Source organism: Microtus pennsylvanicus, chromosome 9, assembly GCF_037038515.1.
Source record: "Microtus pennsylvanicus isolate mMicPen1 chromosome 9, mMicPen1.hap1, whole genome shotgun sequence".
Classification (NCBI taxonomy): Eukaryota; Metazoa; Chordata; class Mammalia; order Rodentia; family Cricetidae; genus Microtus; species Microtus pennsylvanicus.
This window is the reverse complement of record NC_134587.1, coordinates 51,857,913-51,874,046: the sequence shown is the minus strand read 5'-3', so window position 1 is coordinate 51,874,046 and position 16,134 is coordinate 51,857,913. Positions and strand designations below refer to the sequence as shown.

General features: G+C 46.8%; 1 protein-coding gene across 1 annotated transcript in view; it reads left to right on the top strand.

Annotated features, from left to right (window-relative positions):
- Positions 1 to 2,261: 2,261 nt before the first annotated feature.
- The window catches only part of LOC142857001 (golgin subfamily A member 2-like), a 39,240-nt gene continuing 25,367 nt past the window's right edge, over positions 2,262 to 16,134 (top strand). Inside the window, exons 1-6 of the mRNA XM_075984622.1 lie at positions 2,262 to 2,354; positions 2,635 to 2,742; positions 2,885 to 2,972; positions 3,336 to 3,673; positions 3,874 to 4,038; positions 11,175 to 11,209. Coding sequence (XP_075840737.1) covers positions 2,316 to 2,354; positions 2,635 to 2,742; positions 2,885 to 2,972; positions 3,336 to 3,673; positions 3,874 to 4,038; positions 11,175 to 11,209 — 773 coding nt within the window. The 5' untranslated portion in view covers positions 2,262 to 2,315. The remainder of the gene's footprint in view (positions 2,355 to 2,634; positions 2,743 to 2,884; positions 2,973 to 3,335; positions 3,674 to 3,873; positions 4,039 to 11,174; positions 11,210 to 16,134) is intronic.

The following is a 16,134-nucleotide window of genomic DNA, read 5'->3' as shown; positions in this document are numbered from 1 at the left end:
GCGTCTTAGTCAGGGTTTTTGTTGCTTCAAGGAAACACCATGACCCAAAGGCAAGTTGGGGAGGAAAGGGTTACTGGGCTTACACTTCAACATTTCTGTTCATCACTGAAGGAAGTCAGCACTCGGGAGGCAGAGACAGGAAGATCTCTGTGAGTTCGAGGCCAGCCTGGTCTACAAAACCAAGTTCCAGGACAGTCAGAACCGCTACACAGAAAAACAAAAACAAAACAAAAAAATGCTGATCCCTAAATTAGACATCTGACATGTGTATTACCCTTTCAAGGTCCAGGGAGCATCAAGAGAGAAGGGACAGGAGGATAAAAGAGCCTGGACTGCGATGTAGATCAGTGTGTAGAGTGTGTCCGTAAGGTTTTGGGTTGGTCCTCAGCACCACATAAACCAGGCATAGTTGTGTGTAACTATAATCTACCACCTGGGAGGCAGAGATGCAAGTGTCAGGAGTTCAGGGGCACTCTCAGAATCCCTTAGCTTAGCAAGTTAAAGGCTAGCCTGGGCTGTTTTATACCCATTCTCAAAAAAACAAAACTAACAGATAAATAATAATAATGTCAGAGTCCAGAGAAGAGGTGGGTGTTTTGCTCTCTTCTGAATACATCATTGTCGCCTTTAACCTCTCTGCAGCTCTGGTCACCTGCATAAGATGCACACAAGACAGGGCTCACCAGTATCCATCATAGAAGGGGGGGCTCATAAGGTGCCACCCCACACATGGTTTATAGACAGTTAATGGCTGCAGAGAGATCTTCTTCAGAAGTGTACTACTGTCAGAGCTCCTATGAACGACCCTTCATCCATACCCTAATTTAGTGTTTCACAGAAAGGAAGAAAGAAAAATTAATATAAACAAACAACATTAATATAAAATAAATGTTGGCAAGGATTAGAGAAATTATAATCCTCTTACATCTCTTAGGGAAGGTTGACAAAATGTCTTAATGACCACAGGGGAACAGATTCAGGTTGATTTGGCTTTTCCTCAGGTTCTACTCTCCACAGAGACTCTAAAATATTTTTCTGAGTCCCAAACTTTACACTTGAACTACCGATTAGTTGAGCACCAGATCACCCCAGGCCAAGCTCCCTGTAATGTGGTGTAGTTCCTGGGAAGCTTGAAACTTCCTTAAACCATCTCAAACAGGGTGCCAAAGGCCACGGACACAAGGCACTTCTGAAGCTGCTTTTCTCTTCGATTCTTCCAAGACACAAAAGTATTAATGGGGCTAGGGATGGCGTTTGCATAGATTTGGAGATTATAAAGATACGTCACTAAGATGACGTTGGGACCGTGCTTTTTCTGTTCCCACATAGCTAAGGTTGTGTGTTCACTGCCTGTCTCCTTGGGACATGTTGGTTTAGGAAATACTAGCATGCTGTTTGTTTGTTTGTTTATTTATTTATGTTTTGCTTTGGTTTTTGAGACAGGGCTTCTCTGTGTAGCTTTGGGGTCTGTCCTAGAACTTGCTCTGTAGACTAGGCTGGTCTCTAATGAAGATTCACCTGCCTCTGCCTCCTGAATGCTAGGATTAAAGGCATGTGCCACCACTGCCCAAATTCGTTGTGTTGTTCTAATAGATGTGTTAGAAATGGCCCTGGTGGAGTTGACACAAGTTCTTCGGTTTGATTCCAACACCACATAAGTGAGGTATGATGGTGCGTGTCTGTGACGCAGGAGCTTAGAAGAATCGAGGATAAGAAGTTCCAAGTTAGTTGGGTGTTGGTGGTACACACCTTTAATTCCAGCACTTGGGAGACAGAGGCTGGCAAATCTCTGTGAGTTCGAGTCCAGCCTGGTCTACAAAGCGAGTTACAGGACAACCAGGACTGTTACATGGAGAAACCCTGTCTTTAAAAAATTAAAAAAGAAAAAAAAAGTTCAAAGTCATCATCAGCTACATGGTAAGTTTGAGACCAGCCAGAGACACATGTACCCCTGCCTAAAAATTAATTAATAAAACTTAAAAGCCTGCAGTTTTGCTCTACCAGTAGTCTTGTTGGTAGCCAAGGGTGACCTGTAACTCACTGGGCAACCAGGCCAGGCTTGAACTCATGGTAGTCTGCTTACCTTAACCTTCCAAGTGCTGAGGTTGCAGGCATGAGCCACCATGCCCAGCTGAAAAGCCACCTTTCTGTTTCTTTTAAATGACCTATGCAGGAGGCCATTTACCACCTGCTGGCACTTTTCTCATATGGCTCACACTCTTGTGGGGAGCATTGCACTGGAACCCCTAGTTTTCCTTCTACAGTTCTCTAGCCAGTCTGAGGCCTCTGACAGTAACCAGCAGTTACAACATGTCATGGAGGAGTGGGCTCAGCTAGAGACCCACGTAGGCCAGGTGAGGATTTGTTTTGTTTTGTTTTGTTTTTTTGTTTTGTTTTTTCGAGACAGGGTTTCTCTGTAGCTTTGGTGCCTGTCCCGGAACTAGCTCTTGTAGACCAGGCTGGCCTCGAACTCTTAGAGATCCGCCTGCCTCTGCCTCCCGAGTGCTGGGATTAAAGGCGTGTGCCACCACCGCCCGGCTCAGGTGAGGATTTGTGAGGGGAGAGGAGGGGACAATCCCAGGTGGCCATGAGAACCAGGGCAGCCCTTGGTAACTTGTGTGTTGACTGATACAGCTGATGGAGTCGCTGAAACAGCTCCAGATGGAGAGAGACCAGTATGCAGAGACCCTGAAAGGAGAGAGTGCCATGTGGCAGCAGAGGGTGCAGCAGATGGCAGAGCAGGTGAGGCCTGTCCCTGGATCTCAGCTCTTCCTGAGCAGCAGTGGAGCGCAGCTGACGGGCTAAGGGCCTCGATTTTGCAGAGGTGAGACTGGGAGTGGATGGTGCCCGGGATCTCCAGCTTTTTCCCTGTGCCTTTGGGCAGGTGCACACACTGAAGGAAGAGAAGGAACACAGAGAAAGTCAGGTACAGGAGCTGGAGGCCAGCTTGGCGGAACTCAGGAGTCAGACGGGTGAGTGGGGCGAGGGTGACCTGAGAGCAGAAGTGGGCCCAAGGCCATAAAGGTGGCTTCCGTTGCCCTGGGGAGGCAGGTGGGTACACGGGCATTGTAGCAGAGGACAAGCGGGCTCTGCAAGGAGATGGCAAGTTTGTCATCCCTCTGAGCATGTGTCCTTCTGTGCAAAGCAGGGTGGCATGCCACTGCTACCCCGGCAGGTGGCTGAGCATCACAGAACTATACTAGAGTGGCTTGAAATGCTTGCCCGGTCTGAGACCCTGACAGAAAAGAAGCCAGGGCTTAGGGCAGGAGCCTGACTCCAGTTCACAATGGAGCCTGTCTGAGAAGTCAAGTTACTGTGCCTGCTTCCTTTCTCAGAGGAGCCACCACCCCCACAGCCTCCAGCTGGGCCCTCCGAGGTGGAAGAGCGGCTACAGGGAGAGGTTGAGCAGCTGCAGAAGGAACTGGAGAAGCTGACGGGACAACTGAGGGCCCAGGTACAGGACAATGAGAGCCTGAGCCTCCTGAACCGGGAGCAGGAGGAGCGGCTGCTGGAGCTGGAGCAGGCTGCAGAGCGCTGGAGTGAGCAGGCGGAGGAGCGCAAGCAGATCCTGGAGAGCATGCAGAGTGACCGCACCACCATCAGCAGAGCGCTGTCACAGAACCGAGAGCTAAAGGAGCAGTTGGCTGAGCTGCAGAACGGCTTTGTCAGGCTGGTGCGGAGCTTGCAGGCCCTCCCTACTCAGGGAACACACTCACCCCTTCTGGTGATGAGCTGGGGATGGGGTGCTGTCCACCTCCCGTGAGGCCTGTGGGAATGATCCAGCAGCCTTCCCTGCTCTGGGGGAGGAGGTACTCATACAGGTCTGGGCACCCTAGGCACATTGGGTCCTTATGACAGCTGCTTTCTGTCCAGACCAATGAGAACATGGAGATTACCAGTGCGCTGCAGTCAGAGCAGCACGTCAAGAAAGAGCTGGCAAAGAAGTCGGGGAGCTCCAGGACAGAGCTAAAGGAGACAGTAAACCCACGAAAGGGGAGGCAGAAGGATCGGGAGTTCAACATCACCCTCTGCTACAGAGTGGGCTCACCCTGAGCTAAATGAAACCCTATCTTAAAAATCACACAAAAGAGGCTGGGCAGTTGACTCAGTGGGTAAAAGGGCTTGTTGCACAGACCTGGTGACCTGAGTTCAGACCCGAGGTCTGTGTAAGTGGAAAGAGAACCAAGTCCACGAAGTGTCCGTTTCTGGAAGAATGTTAGAGCAGTAAGTACCCTTAACCCATCTCTCCCGCCCCCATTTATTTTGCAACCAACATATTCAGCTACTCCCATTTTAAAGTGGGTCTGGATGCTGTTGCCCACACCTTCACAAGTCAGAGAGAGAGGCAAATTCAATGGCAAACAGTGTCCAGGAAGGCACTGGCTGCTCCAACCATAGCAAAGCTGGGGCCTGGCCCGGCCTGGCATCAGCAGTTCTGTCCACTGGACAGTCTGGAGGGTTGAGAGTGTTCCTAGAGCACAGAGCACAAAGAGGTCATCTGGCCTCAGGCAGTGCCCAGACGCTGTCCGCCCCCAGTTTTGCACCAGCCTGAACTCTGCCTATGTCTGGGGACAGGCTGCTGACCCTTGGCTTTCCTGCAGAGACCCTATGAGACAGAAACAGACTGGGCTTTCAGAACGCATGCCTGCTGGCAGGATGACTATCACCAAGATTATCTGCCATGAATGCAGGGTGGCACTTCACGTGCCAAAGGTTGGCTGGCTCCAGGGCCCTCATTCCAACCCGGGTAGGACAGAACCCTTATTCTCTTCCTGAATGAGAGGCCTCCACATCCCTGTCTGTATAGAACCCTACCCTCCAACCTCAGTCATCTCTCACTCCACTCAGAGGCTGGCGTTTCCTCTGCTTATGGCTTGGCACCAGACCAGATTAGACAAAGGGGATCTCAAGTCACGTTTCCTAGGTTCTTTGAAGGTAGGAATTTTATTGGTAGGGAAAGTTGTTGTTCCCAGGATGTCCACCCAGCCTGTTCTGGATTTTCTGCACGAGGTCCTGCAGGTGCTAACAGCTGCTCCTCGGGGACCAGCTGAGCTTTTGGAGACTGGCCTCCACTTGCATCTACTTCTGTCACCTATCACTTGCAGCACACTGGTGTTCTCTTGGTCTTTGATATTACTCTTCCTACCTGTAAGGTGGGGTGATGGCCCTGATCTCCCTCCCACCTGTAAAGTGGGGTGATGGCCCTGATCTCCCCCGGCCTATGAAGTGGGTGATGGCCCTGATTTCCCAGGAATGTTATGGGATCTAGATGGGTTCTCAGATGTGAGAAGACTCCACACAGGCCCATGGAAGGCACTTAGAAAGATGCGGCAGGGCTGGAGAGATGGCTCAGAGGTTAAGAGCACTGGTTGCTCTTCCAAAGGCTCTGAGTTCAATTCCCAGCAACCACATGGGGGCTCACAGTCATCTGTAATGAAATCTGGTGCCCTCTTCTGGCTAGTAAGTATACATGGGGGCAGAACAATATATATATAATATAAATCTAGAAAAAGAAAAAATGGGACAGAGAACCCTAACTGAAATGCTGACCTAGGGTGTTGCCCTCCAGCTGTCTTCTCGGTGACCTCAGGATAGAGCAAGGCCATCGTGGATAGTAGGTAAGCATGGGCATAACTAGACACTGATGGCATTCTCACTATCTTAGTAAGGTTTCTACATCTGTGATAAAGACTATGACTATGTCAGGCAGGGTTCTGTAGAGGAACAGAACATATAGAATGAATATATAAAGGGTATTTATAGGGGATTCATTCATAGAATGAGGGGATCTATTAGAATAGCTTACAGGCTGTGGTCCAGCTAGTCCAATAATAGAAGGTCCAAAATGCCAGTAATTGTTCAGTCCATGAGGCTGGATGTCTCAGCTGGTCTTCAATCTACACTGGAATTCCAAAGAAGTAGGCTCTAATGCCAGTGAAGGAATGGATTTGCCAGGGAGAGAGAGAGAAAGCAGGCAGAGACAGTTTCTTTCGTCCCTTATGTGGGCAGTAAGAACAAGGCATGACCAGATTAAAGGTGGGGCTTCCCACCTCAAAAGATCTGGATTAAACCACCTCAAAGATCCAGGTTAGAAGTAGGTCTACCCACTTCAAATAATCTAACTTTTAAAAATCCCTTACAGGTGTACCTACTCATTTAGGTTTTCATTAATTGCAGATGTAGTCAAGTTGACAACCAAGAAAAGCAATCACAGCTGGTCAATGGTGGCTCACACCTTTAATGCCAGCACTTGGGAGGTAGAGGCAGGCAGATCTCCATGAGTTCAAGACCAGTCTGGTCTATAACGTGAGTTCGGGGCCAGCCAGGGCTGTTACACAGAGAAACCTTTCTTGAAACTCCCCCTCCCCGCAAAAATAGCAATCACAATGACCAAAAGCAACTTGGAGAGGAAAGGGTTTATTTCAGTGTGGCTGTAGTCCAGCTCACTTGATTTCCTTCTCTTCTTCCTCCTCCTCTTCTTCTTCTCTTTCTCCTTCTCCTCCTACTCCTTCTTTTCTTTTGATGTTTCAAAACAGGGTTTCTCTGTAGCTTTGGAGCCTGTCCTGGAATTCACTTAGCTTAGTACAGAACAACATTACATTGTATGGGCTGCTAAGCTAAACCAAAATATATTTAAAAGGTATCTTGACTTCAAAATTTGGGTCTAAGGATATATTGCTTTGGAAAAGAGGTTCTGCTTTTGTTTCCTCAGAAGCTAGAAAGCTGTGAATTCCTTACCAGCTAATACGGCTTGATCAAACAAGACCCCCTGAAGCAATGGCCCAGAAGGTCCAACATCCATGGCAGCTTCAGGACTGCTGGCTGCAATGGACCTACCACAACGGATACCTCATGAAAGACCTGATTAACAGCAGGAAGTAGTCTAGAGAACAATGCCCAAATTCTCTAAATGATTGTTTATAAATGTTTGTTTACATTTAAAGGGGGAGGGCTGGAGAGATGGCTCAGAGGTTAAGAGCATTGCCTGCTCTTCCAAAGGTCCTGAGTTCAATTCCCAGCAACCACATGGTGGCTCACAACCATCTGTAATGGGGTCTGGTGCCCTCTTCTGGCCTTCAGGCATACACACAGACAGAATATTGTATACATAATAAATAAATATTTAAAAAAAATAAAGGGGGATATGCTGTAGAGATGAATACTTTGCATTGGTATAGATCTTAGTTTATTGATACAAATTTAAGGTCAATTTTGTTATATGTATATTTCTGCTCTTGATTAAGGCATTGTGTTTTTGCAGCTCATTTAAAAATGTAATGTATACTTAAGAAATACATATTAATAGCCATCTATAATAGTCAAGTTTATAGTCATATTAGTTAGGTTTTCTAGATATACAGAGATATATTTCAGATAGGTAGCTAGTCTTCAAATCTTTCAAAGACTAACAGAATATGGCATTTAAAATGTTTTTAAGAATTTAGAACTTTTCATGACAATGAGACACATCTGTTCCTGGCAGCACCAATCTAATTTAAGAGGATGATAGGCATTGAAGAGGCTTCTTTTGGAGTTTGTTAGCCATTTAGGTAAGAAACTGCTCTTGACTGGACTGCTTGATAGTATGCTATATGAACTGGACATACAGAACCCACAGAGAAATGACTGCTGAACTTGTCTAAAGGTGATGGAGGAGGGTCATCTTTCTATCTGTTGTTTCATTGGTTAAATAAAGAAACTGCCTTGGCCCTTTAATAGGACACAAAATTAGGTAGGAGGAGTAAACAGAACAGAATGCTGGGAGAAAGAAGCTGAGTCAAGGAGTCGCCATGATTCTCCCACTCCAGGCAGGTTAAGATCATTCCTGGTAAGCCAGCTCGTGGGCTACACAGATTATTAGAAATGGGTTAGGTCAATATGTAAGAGCTAGCCAATAAGAGGCTGGAACTAATGGGCCAGGCAGTGTTTAAAAGAATACAGTTTCCATGTAATTATTTTGGGTATAAAGCTAGCCGTGCGGGCTGCTGGGTGGCGGGACACAGCCCCACTGCTCCTATTTCAACATAAAGGTGAGACAGTCCTTCAGGGTTCCTGTTTCGTGAAAGAGTCTACCACATATTGGCAGGATACAGAAGAAAATGATGGACAAACTGACAATAGAGGCAAAACAGTCTTTCAAATTCCCTGCTTCGTGGAAAAGTGTACTGGACATGATGGGCTTGTAGGCTGGATGGATGCCCCAATGTTACAGAAGAACTTTGAGTGACTGTCCAGGCAGCAAGATATCTCTGTCAATTCTAGAGTTTTGGAAGTTGCTTACAATGCACTTCCTGTTTACTTAGGTAATATTATATCCTTCTGGGGTCTTTGATAGAATTGAAGAATAGATAGTTATAATTATATCCTTAGGTATAATAAAAGATAAAATAGACATAAATATTGTAACTCGAATTCTTGCTTGCTACCTTTTTTGTTTTTGTTTTTTTTAATATTTATTTATTTAGTATACATACAATATTCTGTCTGTGTGTATGTCTGCAGGCCAATAGAGGGTACCAGACCTCATTACAGATGGTTGTGAGCCACCATGTGGTTGCCGGGAATTGAACTCAGGACATTTGGAAGAGCAGACAATGCTCTTAACCACTGAGCCATCTCTTCAGCCCTGTTTTTGTTTTTTTGTTTTTGTTTTTTCTTTTCTTTTTTTTTTTTTTTTTTTGGATTTTCGAGACAGGGTTTCTCTGTAGCTTTGGAGCCTGTCCTGGAACTAGCTCTTGTAGACCAGGCTGGCCTCGAACTCACAGAGATCCGCCTGCCTCTGCCTCCCGAGTGCTGGGATTAAAGGCGTGTGCCACCACCGCCCAACCTGGTTTTGTTTTTTTGTTTTTTTTTTTTAGATTTATTTATTTATTAAGTATACAGGCCAGAAGAGGGCACCAGATCTCATTACAGGTGGTTGTGAGCCACCATGTGGTTGCTGGGAATTGAACTCAAGACCTTTGGAAGAGCAGGCAGTGCTCTTAACCACTGAGCCATTTCTCCAGCCCCAACCTGTTTTTTTATATGTAATTTTACTATAGTAAAATTTAGACAGAAAAGGGGAGATGATGTGGAATTCCCCTCTATATGTTATAAATATGTTTTATTACCATTGGTTATTAAAGAAACTGTTTCAGCCTATGGCAGACAGAATAGAATTAGGCAGGAAAAACAAACAAATATATATATATAGAGAGAGAGAAGAGGCAAAGTAAGAGAGATGCCATGTAGCTGCGGAAGGAGACAGACCTAGAACTTTACTGTTACAGGAATGAGGGGGCCTGCTTTTGGTCCTATCTGCCCTGCTAGCTTAGCCCCAAAATAACCACACAGAAATTGTATTAATTAAATTACTGCCTGGCCCATTATATCTAGCCTCTTCTTGGCCAACTCTCACATCCTGATCTAACCCATTTCTAATAATCTGTATGTCATCATGAGGTCGTGGATTACTGGCATGAGTCTAACCAGCATCCATCTTGGGAAGGAGAATCATGGCATCTGCCATTCTTTCCTTCTTCCCAGAATTCTGTTATGTCTACTCTGCCTACCTAAGGGCTGCCCTATCAAGGGCAGTTTCTTTATTCAACCAATGAAAGCAACATAGACAGAAGAACCTCCTACATCATTTTCCCTTTATCTGTTTAAACAAAAGGCTTTCACTTTAACATAGAAAGATTACATAAAACAAAACAGGGGGACTGGAGAGATGGCTCAGCGGTTAAGAGCACTGACTGCTCTTCCTGAGGACCCGGGTTCAATTCCCAGCACCTACATGGCAGCTCACAACTGTCTGAAGATCCAGTTCCAGGGGATCTGACACCTTCACACCAATGCACATAAAATAAAATTAAATAAACCATAAAAAAATTAAAAAAAAACAGTTATGCTGGACAGATGGCACAGTGGTTAAGAACATTGCCTGCTCTTCCAAAGGTCCTGAGTTCAATTCCCAGCAACCACATGGTGGCTCACAACCATCTGTAATGAGGTCTGGCACCCTCTTCTGGCCTGCAGACATACACACAGACAGAATATTATATACATAACAAATAAATAAATATTTAAAAAACAGTTATCAAGCAAGAATTAGAGTTATAATATTTAGCTCTATTTTATCTTTTATCCCTCAGTATCAGAACAGGTCACGTGCCTCCCTCAGACCCTATCTATGATCAACTTGGATGCCAGGTGTTACTAGCAAATTAGTGAGTGGAAGCGTAGACTCTAGGACAGAGCAAGGTCTAGCCAGGCGGTGGCACCATGTCACTTTTAATCCCAGCACTTGAGAGACAGAGGCAGGCGGATCTGAGGTGTTTGACATCAGCCTGGTCTACAGAGCAAGTTCCAGGACAAGCTCCAACGATACACAGAGAAACCTTGTCTTGGAAAAACAAAACAAAATTCCAGGTCTGTCTGCAGTGATGGAGGAAGGAGAGCTGGCATCTTTCAGTGTGGTCACATCATAATCTCTTACACACACACACACACACACACAGACACACGTGCGGGACAATTGTTATATTCTGTCAATTATGTTTTAAATAAACGCTGATTGGCCAGTAGCCAGGCAGGAAGTATAGGCAGAACAACCAGATAGGAAGTAGATGAGAACAGGAGAATTCTGGGAAGAGGGAAACTCCCTCTGCAGTCCTGTCCAGACACAGAAGAAGCAAGATGTGACTACACCGCTGAAAAAGGTACTGAGCCATGTGGCTAACACAGATAAGAATAATGGGCTAATGTAAGTTATAAGAGTTAATAAGAAGCCTGAGCTAATGGGCCAATCAGTTTATAGTTAATGTACACCTCTGTGTGATTTCTTTTGGGACTAAATGGCTGGGGACTGGGTGGGACAGAAACCTCAGACAACACCCCCACACCCCCAGCTACACACCACACACACACACACACACACACACACTTTTTCAGTCTGTCCAGATTATTGCCTTACTCCTTAAGATCAGCAGCCACTACCTCCTCCAGAAAGCCCTCCCTGCTGTCTCTGGCTTCCTCAGAGAACCAGACTCCACCTATGGCTCTGGCCACAGATGCAACCATATACTTTCATGTGTCATTATTTGAATTCAGAACAGCTCCACCCTGAATCCCCAGAGTGCAGAAACTGGCACAGATTGTGTTCATGATGTTTTCTTCCTTTTTTTTTTTAACAGTGCTTGGGTGGGACCTCAGTCTTCACCCTTGCTAGGTAAGTACTCTATAACTGAGCTACAGCCTGACCTCAGCAGACAGTTAACTAGACAGATGGATGAGTGGGTTACAGGACAGGGATGCTGAGTCCAGGAGGGGCCCTCACACACATTCTCTGGGTCATGGAAATTGTTGGGGTATCTTAGGCGGAGCTCAGCAACCGAGCTCAAGAATAACTTTCTTAAGTAGCTGGGAGGTACCATGGAGAGTAATTTTATTTTTCTCTTGGTCATCCCAGCTGAGTTAAATCTTTTTAAATGATGGCATGAACATCACTTATGAGAGGTTGTGTCATTTTTTTTTTTAAACAAAACAAAGCTTTTACTTAAAAAAATGGAGAACAACCTTTTTTTTTTTTTTACCATGGGGAATGTAGAATTTGTGGTGGTCTATGAACTCCACCCTCCCCTTGTCTGGAACTCCCCTGAACTCATCAGGAGCCCCTATGCTTCCTTACTAGTTCCAAGTTTGTTTAAAAACTCAAAAGGTTGTGCGGGGCTCAGAATTAAAATTAAGGTAAAAGATAATTTTTAATGAGAAATGACACAGGTGTGCACTGTTTGTTGCTTTGATAAAACCCTGACCAAAAGTAACTTGCATGTGTTGCAGTTGGGGAGGTATTTTAGCTTACAGATCACCGTCCATCACTGAGGGAAGCTGAGGCAGGAATTCATAGCAGGAGCAGAAGCAGAAACCATGAGGAAAGGCTGATGGCTGCTGGCTTGTTTCCCATAGCTCTCTCAGCCGCTTTCTTCCAGGGCTCAAGGCCACCGGCCTAGGGGGTGACACCACCCACAGTGGGTTGAACCTGCGCATATGAATCATGAATCAAGAAAATGTCCCCCACAGATGTGCCCACAGTCTGATGGAGGCGATTCCTCATTTAGGGTCCCTCTTCCTAGGTGGCTCTAGTTTGTGTCAGCTGTACAGAATTAGCCAGCACAAGGTGTTTATGTTTTCTTTTTCTCCCTCACTGGAATTGGCTGGGAGGTAGTTGAACCATCTGGCATTTTTGCCATTTACGTGTGTTTTGCCTGAAGGTATGTTGTACATCACATGCAAACAATGCCCAAAGAGGCCAGACAGGGCATCTGATTCCTTGGAAATGGAGTTACAGGCAGTTGTGAGCCACTGTGTGGGTGCTGGCAATAGAATCATAGTCTTCTACAAGGCCCACTGAGTCATCTCTCCAGCCCCAAACAGGTTCTTTCAATAAAGCCTTGGAGCATGTTTTCAAACTGTGTTAATGACAAGTATGGAACAAAATCATCAATTGCAAATTCATTTCTTTTCTTTTTTTTCTCTTTTTTTTTTTTTTAGGTTTTTTGAGACAGGGTTTTCCTGTGTAGCCCTGCCTGTCCGGGAACTTGCTCTGTAGACTGGACTGGCCTCAAACTCACAAAGAGCTGCCTGCCTCTGCCTCCCGAGTGCAGCCATCTACTTTTTCACCCACTGTTTGGCCAGGTTTTGCACATCTAGTATATTGGGAACATGGGGAGTGAAGCTATAGCTCCCAACTGTCCCTATCACCAGGGAGACAGACACAGAAAGTCGTAACAATCTCTTCAAACCATGACAGAGTCCAGCTGAGAAGAGGAAGAGGATGGGCTGAGAGCAGCGCAGAGGCTATTACCAGTGGGATGAGCCGGAGGGAGTGTGGAAGGATACATAGAAGATTGCCAGGCTGAGATGAAATGGACAGGCATTCCTGGAAGAGGACAGAGCAGTGCACGGAGCAGAGAGGCCAGCACACACATGGGGTTCACACACATTCTAGTTTGACATCTGCAGGAGGCACTTTGGACTGGGTTGGTATGGAGGGCAGAAAATAGTGGATTCTGCGCAGGCCTGAAGGGACATCCATGGTGTGTGATATGCAGGGGCGCTGTCTTCTCATATTACCCAGGCCTGGCGCCTGGGCCCTGACACGGTAACACCAGGCAGCCCCGGGATGCTAGTACAATCTGGGAGAGGCACAACCAAGTGGGTTCTTCCTCAGCATCAGGGAATGAAGGGGGGCCGGGCAGGGGGAAGGGAACTGTCTCCACACCCCACAACTGGCTTGGCCTACAGTGTTTATTGCAATATAATGAGGCATTTTGGTTCTTCTTCCATTCTGGATGGTGCTAAGTGTGCCCACAATGGGGATGGGTGGTGGTGGTGGTGCACGCCTTTAGTCCCAGCCCTAGGGAGGCAGAGGCAGGTGGATCTCTGTGAGTTTGAGACCAGCCCGGTCTACAGAATAAGTTCCAGGACAGGCTTCAAAGTTACAGAGAAACCCTGTCTCAAAAAACTAAATAAATAATAAAGGTGTATGCCACCAGACAACCAGCCTGCAAAAGAAAAGAAAGAAGAAAAGAAAGAGTAGTGAATGCATGTTGCTTAGGTCCCTTCTCACTTGGACAGTGCAATCCAGCATCCCTTCTAGGGAATAGCACCTCCCACATTGGGGGGTAATCAAGAAGACCCCACCCCTAACCCAGAGGCCCATCTCCCAGGTAATTAGATTCTGTCAGCCTGAGAATATTAATTATGACAGGCACGACGGCTGTGGTGTGTGCTGTGTTAGCTATGACAGGCATGACGGCTGTGTGCTGTGTTAGCTATGACAGGTATGACTGCTGTGTGCTGTGTTAGCTATGACAGGCATGACTACTGTGGTGTGTGCTGTGTTAGCTATGACAGGCATGACTGCTGTGGTGTGTTGTACAGACAATGGAACCCATGTCCTTGTCTTGTCAGGAATGTGCTGTACCTCTGAGCTGTACTGCCCAAGTCATTATTTTATTGAGACTGAGTATGTCTCAATATACAGCACATACTGGCCTCAAGCTTGCAATTCTCCTGGCAAAGCCTCCCAAGTGCTGAGATCACAAGTGTTCACCATCATACCTTGCCCTAGTACCTCCAACTTAGAGATGAGAACACTGAGGTTCAAGAAGAGGAAAGAACTTGTCTATACTTGCATGGCTCATCAAATCAGCGCACGTCATTCTGAAGGTCCGCATTAATACAATTTTCTGTCTATTTGATGGGGCAGTATGAGACATGGTCTCACTCTACAGTTCAGAAGTCCAGGTTGGCTTGGATGACCTAGCCTCAAATATGAGATAATCCCCCTGCCTCAGCTTCCTGATGGCTGGGATTACAGGTGTGAATTACCAATCCCCAGCCTCATTCCAAGATTTCTTTCAAACCCAAGTTTGGTGATTCATGTTTATCCGTAACAGAGGCCTCCAGAGAGACTGGCTATTACATAGAAGGGGTAGTCTCTAAACGTGTTTTTAAATTTTACAGTTAAGAAATTGAGGGGCTAGAGAGACTGCTCACAGGTTAAGAGCACTGGCTGCCCTTCCAGATGACTCAGTTTGATTCCCAGCACCCACACAGTGACTGACAACCATCTGTAACTCCAGTTCTTGGGGATCCTATGCCCTCTTCTGGCCTCCTTGGGCACTGCAAGCATGTGGTCAAGACACCCATATACACAGAAATGAATAAAGAAATACATTTAGGAGGTGGCAAAATGACTGATCCAGGAAAAGGGTCGTCAACCAAGCCTGATACCCTTAGTTGCAGCCCTGGGCCCATGGAGCCAGTTCCTGCCATTGTAGTCCTCTGACATGCCCATGTGAGCCACAGCACACGTGGGTCCGTCCGTAGTCATACGCATGCACAAATATATGTAATTTTTAAAAGAAATTTGTGTTGAGTGTGGTTGTGGTGACCTTTATAATCTTGGTATTTGGGTCCTGAGACAGGAGGATAGCTACAAGTGACATGAGTTCTAGGAGAGCCTGGGCTTCCAGGTGGAGCTGTCTCAAATGGAGGGGGAAGGGTGAGAACAGGTTCTTGTTAGTGAAGAGCACAAGTTTCATCTGCAGTAAACATTGAGAACTTGGAAGCTGGTGGAGGCGGAAACTGGCTCACTGCAGAGCGCTTGGTGGGCGTTGGTGCCTGCCAATTCCAGGTCCTGGAGAGCCCCAGGCCACGCTCCTTCCTGGTCCCTGGGGAGCCCTCCACCCACTTAGGGTTCCTGGCCAAAGCCACTTCCTCAGACTCAGCTGAGTCTGCCTGGAAAATGGCCCACTTCTCAGCTGTGGTTTCTGCCCTGGCATGATGGAGCCATTACACAGCCTGAGGTGTTAACCTGCCTTCTTTGCTGCCTCCCCAGGGAAAACAGTGTCTGAGTTCCAATCCCACCCTCCCTCCAAGAGGCCCACCAGATCTGAGTGTGAGCTGTGGACAGACCCTGGCTAAGACTACAGAGTCAACTGCTTTCCAGGTTGGTGGCCTTGAGCACCTCTCTGCCCTGAGAGTCTGTTTCCCCACCTCCCTAGTGAGACTGAATGGCACCAATGCCGGATATATGTGGGGGGACACTGAAAGGCTCAGTAAACACAGAGGACTCGGAACAGCCTGATGTGGATGCGATCAAGCGAACATGGGTCATTGCTGCCACTATGTCTCTGGGCCTCTTTCCTTCTGCCTCAGTTTTTCCATCTGTAGGATGGGGATGTACTGGTGCTGTCTCAGGGTGCTGAGGAGCCTGTTAGTACTTGGAAAGGACCTGGCATAGGTGAATATTTGACAAAGCGTTAGCAATCATTAATCAAAAACCTTCTGGGAACTCAGAAAAGCTGTCTGAGAAAGAAAAGGAATTAACATCATGCTAGAAGCCAAGCCATGCCCTGGGGTAGCGTTATCAGCAGCCCAGCTCTGGCAGAGGCTCTGTAAGCGGCACACGGAAACCACAGGGAGTCCTGGGAGAGGAAGGAAGGTTCAGTAGGGAGGCTGGGGACTGAGCTGAGTGGGGCCTCCTGGAATCTGAACTAGTGGGTGGAACAGGGGTAGGGTGCCCATCTGGCCATGAGCTCAGGCCAGGCCCTCCCTTCTGAATCTCACTATTCTCATCTTCTCATG